Source organism: Pseudophryne corroboree, unplaced genomic scaffold (genome assembly GCF_028390025.1).
Source record: "Pseudophryne corroboree isolate aPseCor3 unplaced genomic scaffold, aPseCor3.hap2 scaffold_1042, whole genome shotgun sequence".
NCBI classification, from domain to species: domain Eukaryota; kingdom Metazoa; phylum Chordata; class Amphibia; order Anura; family Myobatrachidae; genus Pseudophryne; species Pseudophryne corroboree.
In genome coordinates, this window is record NW_026967669.1 from 53,582 (window position 1) to 63,722 (window position 10,141).

A 10,141-nucleotide genomic window follows, 5' to 3' on the forward strand; every position below is an offset into this window, starting at 1 on the left:
TCGCTCTATCATCCAGTGTCGGTGTACCTTGACGCATACTTAAATCCATGCATTCAATCCCTTCCTTCTTACCTTCAGGACACTACGTCCTTACTACGTGAGCTTCAACTTCTGGGGAATATACCTGAGGGTACGTCATTATGCAGTTCTGACGTTACCAGCTTGTATACGTGTATCCCTCATGAAGCAGGTATCGAAGCGGTTAGGAGTTTACTTGAGGATAATGATTCCTACCAAGGGCCAGAGATTTCGTTTTTTCTAAATCTATTAGAAAAGGTACTTACCCGTAATTACTTTGTCTTTAATGGCCGTTTTTTGCTCCAATTAGCGGGGTGTGCGATGGGGTCCGCTGTGGCCCCGTCGTACGCGAACGCTTTCATGTACCAGCTGGAGAAACGTATGTTTTACCTTGATCCTGCCATTATGTCTCAAGTACTATACTATAGAAGATATATAGATGACCTTCTGGTTATATGGCTGGGGACTCGAGAAGATCTGATTGCCCTGTGGGAGGACCATAATGCCACTAAACACCCTGTGCAGTTTACGTATACAATAGACGGTTGTGTCATTAACTACCTTGATGTATTGATCACTGTCAAGGAGGGACAGTTGTCTACCTCCATGTATGTCAAGAAAACTGACAGGAATATGTTGTTAGAGCATTCTAGTTTTCACCCGGCCCCATTGCGTAAGGGTTTACCATTTTCACAATTTATGCGTGTAAGACGCATCACGTCAGACCCCCAAGAAACTGAGTTAGCCATGGATGCCATGCAGGCTAAATTTATTGAACGGGGTTACCCGCATGGTATTTTACAACAGGCTAGGTCAAAGGCCCTTAGTATCCCTAGAGCAGAGGCCCTTAGTCCCTCGAGCCGTAGCCACTCTAATCGTGGCCCCAAACTTCCTTGGGTTAACAGATATACAGTAGCCAGTACTAGGAGGGTACGTAGGGCTAAGTCATTGTGGCCTATTATTCAGACTGAGGGGTCATTATCATCTTTGGCTAACACGTCACTTTTACCTAGTCATACCAGAGGACGTAATATAGGGGATCACATAGTCAAACTGGATGTCTCTAAAATGACAGGTATACAGGAAACACATTTCCTGAGAACTAAACTAGGGTGTTTCAGATGTTTGGGGTGTGCCACATGTAACACCCTTATGACAGGTAGTACCTTTAACCATCCCCATACTGGCAAGAAGCTGCCTATTCGCCATCGCCTAACTTGCACATCCACACATGTAGTGTATCTATTAATATGCCCATGTGGCTTAGCCTATGTAGGTAAAACCATTCGCCAGTTTCGTGAGCGAATGGCACTACATAGAAGTGCTATAAAAAAAGCTTTTGAAAAGGGCAATAGTGACCAACCGTTTGCACGACATTGTCTGCTGCACAAACATGGGATACCTAGTATTAGGGCAATGTTGATTGACCATGTTCCCAGAAACCTCAGAGGGGGTGACCGTGATAGAATCCTACTACAAAGAGAATCTAGGTGGATTTTTAAACTAGATACGCTATCACCGCGTGGCCTCAATGAAAATCTGGGATTAAACTGCTTTATGTGAGGCACTATAATGTTATATAGTAACCATATGGCAATCCTTTAGATTGATCAGTAACGTAGCTATGAGCTCTGTTGGAGATTATGTTTCTATTCTCTGGTTATTCTGCAATTTTGCTCTTTTCAAGTATACAGCAATGTTATTGATGCGCTATTTAACCTCTGACAGGTGGGGGTGGGATAATAATTTTTTTTTTGGTTGTGGTATAGCACTATATGTGTTAACGTTGTTTTGTTTGTTTTGTTTCTGTTGTTGCCTAGACACCTCCCTGTATCATTGTTGCCTGACAGCGTCACGGGCCGGCAGCGTGGAGTTCCCAGCCGCATCACCAGTGTACAGAGATCGTGCCCGGCGGTCCCCATGGTTACAGGACGGGGGCGCGTCCCAATGACGTCACTGCTGAGCAACCAGGAAGTGCTGCTGAGCGGCCGGCGGGTCAGAGCGGCGTGTGACAGGTGAGTAGGATTTGAGCCCTAATGGTAATTGCAATGGGGGGTATATATGTATGGTGTTTTGTTCAGTTTTGTTATGATGACCCTGAGGACGGGGGACTTTACCCCGAAACATGTTGGAATAAACTGACATATACTTTACCGCTGTTTATGCCTGCTTGAGTGCCGCCTTCATCACCATCCTATATATATATATATATATATATATATATATATATATATATATATATAGAAATCCGGAAGAAACAGCGACACTCGAGGATTTTCGTGAAGTATTGAAAATTGTATTCAAAAAAGGTTACAGGTAGCCAACGTTTCGGGGCTTACATGCCCCTTTGTCAAGGTGTATAACAGTGAGTGAGTGCAATAGCTTACCTTATATCCCCGTGAAGTTCAACGCAGTGCAGGTGTGTGGACGGAGCCGCCGGACTTCCGGTCGCGGCTCAGTGACGTCTGAAGGGCAGCGCCTGTTGCTGTGGTAACTGAGACGCCAACAACGCCGATAACGGCTGGGTGGCGTCTGAGTGGAGGAGCGCGTTGTTATACGGGGGATCGTAGGGCGCTGGGGTCTGGGAGCTATGCTCCCGGCACCTCAGCACTCCAGCGAGTGATCGCGATGATCCCAAAAAAAAGTGGGTCCCAGGGACCCCTCACTTTTTTCAAAATTGGTGTCCTACCTGTCCTTTTCTGGGTTCCATCGGAATTAAGGTTCTTATTAATGATTTAAATATAAAAACTCAGACTTGATTTGGACACTACAAAAGTGCTGCAAGGGGGAGGGAGGGGGGGGGGTGACAGTGCTGCAAGGGAGAGGGTGGGGGTGACAGTGCTGCAAGGGGGAGGGAGGGGGTGACAGTGCTGCTGGGCTGTGTAGCTATACCGGACACTGCACCAGAGATGGAACTAGATATTTTGGCAGAAAGTGAGTTGGTGCTCCCCCTCCCATATTGTAAAGCAAAGTCAGTGTGCGCCCATCAAAAATGTAGGGGCATCGCTTTGTGGAGAAGGGGCGTGGCCACATCATAGTACCAATTCACATTGCACCACTGCGTTCCAACGGCGGGGGAACCAGACAGGCAGGGTGGTGGATATGATCATCGGGGGGAGGGGGGGGGCGGTGGTGGAGATCACAGGTGCGGCAGGTAAGAGCGCCATTAGGTGTGCTTAAATAGAGCACACAAGTGAGCTTGGTTTTGGCACTTTATACAGGCATTTTTTGCACAAGGCACTATGGCACTTTTGATGACTGTTCCCCTGATGATGGATTAAGTCCGAAAACGGCTGTTCGGGAGGTCTATTGTGTTTCCCTGTGCTTGCTAACGATGAGTATATGCTGAGCCACGTATCTTTATTCACACATATGGAGTAAATACTGCATTTTGACTAGACTACAGTGTGCTGGTCCTGTCTATACTAGTGACTTTGCTGCGGGATGGACATGTGATGCGCTATATATATATATATATATATATATATATATATAGTTAGTATGGTGAGGCACTGCAGTGACTGGGTATGTGGAGCCTGTGTAGGGCACAGGCTCAGTGTATATTTAAGCAACAATGTGTATAGTGTATTTGAATTGTATTTAAAGTGAAATGCACTTGGTTGTGTGTTCCAGGAGGGGGGAATCCATAACTGTGTAGGCCAGGCATGTCCAAACTGCTGCCCTCCAGCTGTTGAGAAACTACACATCCCAGCATGCCCTGACACAGCTTTAGAATTCTTTGACAGCAAAACTGTCAGGGCATGCTGGGATATGTAGTTTCACAGCAGCTGGAGGGCAGCAGTTTGGACATGCCTGGTGTAGGCTGTTGGATTCCCCCAGTACTTTCCCCCCAAAATGGAATGCTTTCCTCTCTAGCCTCCCACATGGAAGTATCATGGGGAGAGAGAGGAGCAGCTCAGCTTTAAAACAAGCTGAGTGGTTTTCTGGAGCTCCATAGCGATCACCCTCGGTGGGCAGGAAACCCTGACCGGGGATCTAGGCTGCCCATCTCTGGAGCCCAATTTTAGGCTGGAGATGGTGAGCTGGGTACCTGGGCAGATTCCTGGAAGTAGTTTAGATGGGAAAACTTCCCCCAGCCTAGACTGAGCGTCACCAGGGCGGATACTAACCCTCCAGGATGGGACGGTCAAAGGAGAGTGACTACTCCCCACCGTCCATAGAGGACAATGGTAGCTGTGCATGTGGCCAAGGCATGCACATCACATGGATAAACAATGGTTGAGAATAGCATGGTGGACTTACCCCCTGTGGTATGTATATTAGAGTAAGATAAAAAGAGGAGGCCTATGAGCATCCAGAGGTATTATACAATTTTCACTCTGCTGTAAACATCTTGCTGTATTCTTGTTGCCCCTAGCAATAGGGAAGTCTTTTTTAAGACTGGGTGAATAAACATCTGCCTCAAGACGACCGCTTCATCTTGTGATCTGCAGAGCTATGCCGAACATAGTTCTGTTTTCTGGCTGTCCAGGGTGCACTCAGCGTCTCCAAGCTCCGCCTCCCGCCAGCTACCGTGCAGAGTCCTAGACCAGCCACTAGTGATTCGTCAACACCACACAGGTGTGGTTAGCGTGTCGATGCATACAGAGCAGTACCATGGTTCCAGACTCCCTGGCAACAAGGAGTCTAGTGGTAACAGTGTATTACCCGCCCACTGCGCAGTGGGTGGTGTCAGTAGTAGGCGGTTACTGACAGTAAGTGGGAATCCCCTAATTGGCCAGATCCTCTGTGACCTAAACATCCATTCTGTGACTGGGGCGGGACGCGATGCAGGGCGAGGGCTTTCATAGAGAACCATCCGGTCACAGAAATTGCTAGCATAGCGGTGGGATAATCCTAGGTGGCTTTTCGGTCACCTGATTGGAGAAGCCAAGTTAATATAGGAGTAACTGCAGCGCAGGAGAAAGCACAAGATGGTGGATTTCAGCGGAATGTCTAAGGACGATCTGTAGATCGTGTATCAGGAGAAGGGTGTGGATATCCCTTTCAACGCATCCAGAAGCATCATGAGGGCGGCACTTGTGAGCTTGGAGATGTCCCTCTGGGCGGAGGTAGAGTGCTAAGGGCGTTGGCATTGAAGATGGTGGCCTACCAGTGGACATTCGTACAGAACCGGTGAGCCCCACAAGCCCCACCCTCTCTCCTAGCAGCAGCTATGTTTCATACCTAGCAGGGTCAGAGGTCCAACGTCTCCGGGGTAGGGGGTTCGACACGGATATCTTAGCAGATCGGCTAGTGGAATTTGGAGAAAGAGCAAGAGTGCTTGATCATCACCTCACTTTCCAATACACTGCCGGGCTCCGGTGACTGTGCGCAGCCCGTTCTGTCCCCAGCAGTAGCAGAAGAGCAAGTGCTCCCACCTGAGGCAAAAGCGCCTCCAAGTCAGGTCTCCGGAGCGTGCAGGAAAGACTGGGCACACGTAGCCCCAGAATACAGCCCGTGGCTTCAGCTGCGTCACTAGGCTGCAGCAGTGAACGATGCCCAGACTGAGCCGAGTGAGCGGCTTTAGGGCAGGAGGAGTGGGGGACTTGATAGATTGGGTCTTGGTCCCAGCGGCGGCTGAGAGCTATTAGGTAGGGTAGATAAGAAACCACTTAGTGAGGAGAGCTCCAGAAAGCACGTCTGGATAGTCCACGCCCCTCTTATTTATTATTTTATATAATAACAGGGGTGACAGGTGTGGTACATCCCTGCAAAGGCAGATCCAATCTCTTTCTCATCAGACTCTGCTGTCTTCCCTGCACTCTCACTCAGATGTTCACTGCTGCCAGTAGCACACGTATGAGAAGCAGAAGTATGGCGGCAGCTGTATAGATTCTGATATGAAATTCTCTGTATCATACTTACTGTACACACATCATCCTTATTACTATTGAGAGTAGAGGTACAGTAAGACACTGATGATGGGGGTGTAACAATGGATTATAACCTAGCAGATGATGATTGCAGTGTATTATATGGTGTATTGCATGTAAAATACCTTGTTCCACACCTACTCTGCTGTAGCAATATACCTTATATAAGGGTGAGTAACACATGTACAGGTTTACCAGCGTATGAGCACACACATAAAGGAATGCTACCTTACCAATGCTTCCAGGAGTAACGTTAGGAGACATTATTATAAAGCCTTCATTAAATGTTGTGTTTTAATACACACATTTACTATTAAGTGTCCCAGAATGTAATTTTCTCCTATTGTTTACAAGATTAATATTGTTACAGAAAATGTCACATTTCCATAATGTGTTTTATTTCCAGCAGATGGACACACAAGCAGGAATATCTCAGAAGGACATCTAATGTTATCCCCGGATTGTGAAATAAAAGATTATGACAGTAGACAGGATTCTCCAGGAGATAACCCCATTACCTCAATTATACATCCAGCTCTATCAGCTGGTCCCTCTGATCCTGGGAAATGTTCTCCTGATCACTCTGATATTGGTGCATCTGTTACAGCTCTGACAGTAAATACAGAGTTTCCCTGTTCTATAGATACCACATGTTTTACACAGAACACAAAGCTTATTACCCATCAGGCAGCTAAGGCAGGTGAGAGGCCACTGATATGTTCTGACTGTGGGAAATGTTTTACCTGCAAATCACAACTTGTTTCACATCAGTGCAGACACAAAGGTCAGAAGCCATTTCCATGTTCTGAGTGTGGGAAATGTTTTACAGAGAAATCACATCTTGTTACACATCAGAGACGTCACACAGGTGAGAACCTATTACCATGTTCTGAGTGTGGGAAATGTTTTACACTGAAATCACATCTTGTTACACATCAGCGAAATCACACTGGTGAAAAGCCATTTCCATGTTCTGAGTGCGGGAAATGTTTCACCCGGAAATCCCAACTTGTTAAACATCAGCGAAGTCACACAGGTGAGACTCCATTTCCATGTTCTGAGTGTGGGAAATGTTTTACATACAAATCACTTCTTGTAATACATAAGAGAATACATACAGGTGAGAAACCATATTCCTGTTCTGAGTGTGGGAAATGTTTTACATACAAATCAACTCTTGATGCACATAAGAGAAGTCACACAGGTACATCACCATTTCCATGTTCTGAGTGTGGGAAATATTTTGCACAGAAATCACAACTTGCTAGACATCAAAGAATTCACACAGGTGAGAGGCCATTTCCATGTTCTGACTGTGGAAAATGTTTTGTACAGAAATCAGTTCTTGTTGCACATCAGAGAAGTCACACAGGTGAGAAACCATTTCCATGTCTTGAGTGTGGGAAATGTTTTGCACACAAATCAGATCTTGTTAGTCATAACAGAAGTCACACAGCTGAGAAGCCATTTCCATGTCATAAGTGTGGGAAATGTTTTACACACAAATCAGATCTGGTTAGTCATAACAAAAGTCACACAGGTGAGAAGGCATTTTCTTGCTCTGAGTGTGGGAAATGTTTTGCCCGGAAATCAGACCTTGTTAGACATCAGCGAAGTCACACAGGTGAGAAGCCATTTTCTTGCTCTGAGTGTGGGAAATGTTTTGCCCAGAAATCAGAACTTGTTAGACATCAGCGAAGTCACACAGGTGAGAGGCCATTTCCATGTCCTGAGTGTGGGAAATGTTTTGCACACAAATCAGATCTTGTTAGACATCAGCAAAGTCACACAGGTGAGAAGCCATATTTTTGCTCTGAGTGTGGGAAATGTTTTACACAGAAATCATATCTTGTTATACATCACAGAAGTCACACAGGTGAGAAGCCATTTCCATGTTCTGAGTGTGGGAAATGTTTTGCAGACAACTCAGCTCTCGTTATACATCACAGAAATCACACAGGTGAGAAGCCATTTCAATGTTCTGAGTGTGAGAAATGTTTTTGTTAGGCGCCGGGGTCCGCGCAGCCGTGCGGCCCGGCGCCTAGCAACCAGAGACGCCGGGCGCACAGAGCCGCTCAGACCCTAGCAACAGGAACGCCACGGTCGGACTGCATTCCCTGTTGCTGGGTCTTAATTAATCAGTGCTTGTGTGTTCTGGCCATGCAGCATGCAGCTGCACGGCATCATCATGTAATTACCCTGTCTGGATCAGGATTGGAGGGCTCTCAAATATAAGCACTCCCAGGACTTCTCTCAGACGCCGGTGATAGCTTCCTGTTTGCCTGTGTCTGCTGCAGAGAAAGTTCCCAGTCCCGGTCTATCCGTTTGTTCCTGTTATCAGTGATCCTGTACTCGGAAGTTACCATCTATTCCTGGAGTCTGACCGAGCACCTTTAACATCTGGTGGTGTTCGTGAGTCGCGGCGCAGCCGTGTGTTGCGGCTTGTCCGCTATAATTTATTATTTTGTTTATATTGTGTTCTGGAGCTTTGCGGAGGATTCCGCTTCCACAAGATCCACTCTGGTGTCCAGCGGTGCCGGATAGGAGTGTCGGATCAGTGGATCTTTGGTTGTCCTTTTCCCTGGCGGCTAATCCGCACATACCTTTTGATTTAGTTAAGTTAGCTTGTAACCCCTGGCTTGGTTGCTTAGTCAGAGGGCCCCTTGTTATCACCCTGTCTCGGACTTCCCCTTGTCTCCCATTAAGACCTGCGGGGGCATCGGGGTTGGGCAGACATAATCCGCCCTTCGAACGCGGCTGCCATAGGCTCAAGCAACCATAGTCTCGCAGGGGATTTCTGATAACACGGGCGAGACAACGGAGTTAGGGCGCCAGGGGTTACTAGGCTCTCCAGCTCCCACAACCTGTATATGGTTCCTGTACTCAGATCCCTGCCATAAGATCTTCTCCAGTCTGGAGTACAGGAATCGTAACATTATCACCGGCCTGACAAAAGAAAAAATTTCAACAGGAGTTAATTTTTTCACTTATCCAGTTGGGAGAATTTTGTCGGCCTCATGAATCCCACCGGTGTTGGGCCAAATCCTGGCCAGTTTCTGGTTAGTCAGATTCAGGAACTTACCCAGATGGTTCAGGATCTGTCCCTCCGGGTGAGCTCACAGGAAGATCTGTTACGGACTTCCCCGAGGGTCATCCCTGAACCAAAAATGCATCTGCCTGACCGTTTTTCTGGGGATAGAAAACAGTTTTTTAATTTTAAAGAGTCTTGTAAACTGTATTTTCGTTTAAGACCAGTCTCCTCAGGTACGGAGGCTCAGCGGGTTGGAATTATAATTTCTCTGCTTCAGGGGGATCCTCAGACCTGGGCTTTTGGTTTAAAGACAGACGATCCGGCCTTATCGTCTGTAGACGCCTTTTTAAAATCTTTAGGGCTATTGTATGACGACCCTGATAGAGAGGCGTCCGCAGAAAGTCAGTTGCGTGCTCTAAGACAGGGTAGGAATCCTGCAGAGAATTATTGTACGGAGTTTCGCCGTTGGTCGAACGACTGTGGCTGGAATGACCCTGCCCTGCGCAGTCAGTTTCGCCTCGGCTTATCTGAATCTATAAAAGACAGCCTCCTTCAGTATCCCGCTCCTGAGACCCTTGATAAACTCATGGAGCTCTCTATTAAAATAGATCGTCGGCTCAGAGAGCGGAGGACTGAAAAAGGGGCATCTGTAGTTTCTTTTCCCTGTGTTCCTTCCGTTCCTGTAGACATGGGGGAGCCTATGCAGATTGGTCTCTCCAAATTGTCTCCGGAAGAAAGAACCAGGAGGCAAAATTCTGGTCTGTGTTTGTACTGCGGAGGCAAGGGACATTTTGCCCGTAGTTGCCCAAACAAGTCGGGAAACTTCCTGACCAAGTGAATAGTGAGGGGGTTCACTTTGGTCTACAGCTCATCTCCTCAAATAATTCACTGTTGGTTCCTGCTAAAGTTTCTTATGACAGCCTCTGTTCCTCGGTCTCTGCTTTTGTGGACAGTGGAGCTGCAGGAAACTTTATGGACTTAACATGGGCCAAGGCCTTAGGTATTCCTCAGCTAACCTTAGGTAGGTGTATCACCATGCATGGTTTAGATGGGAGTCCCTTATCCAATGGGGTTATTTCTCTATGTACACCTCCAGTTTTGCTCTCGGTGGGAGCTCTACATTCTGAAAAGATTGAGTTTTTTCTTACCCATTGTCCAGCAGTTCCTGTGGTTCTGGGTCACCCTTGGCTGGCCTTTCATAATCCCAACATTGATT

At 47.0% G+C, this 10,141-nt stretch overlaps 1 protein-coding gene across 1 annotated transcript; it reads left to right on the forward strand.

Annotated features, from left to right (window-relative positions):
• Positions 1-339: 339 nt before the first annotated feature.
• LOC134988310 (gastrula zinc finger protein XlCGF17.1-like) lies at positions 340-7,901 on the forward strand. Its single transcript, XM_063950539.1, has 4 exons — positions 340-432; positions 6,582-6,737; positions 6,834-6,955; positions 7,760-7,901. The coding sequence occupies exons 1-4, from the start codon at positions 340-342 to the stop codon at positions 7,899-7,901; spliced, it is 513 nt and encodes a 170-aa protein (XP_063806609.1).
• The last annotated feature ends 2,240 nt before the right edge of the window (positions 7,902-10,141 follow it).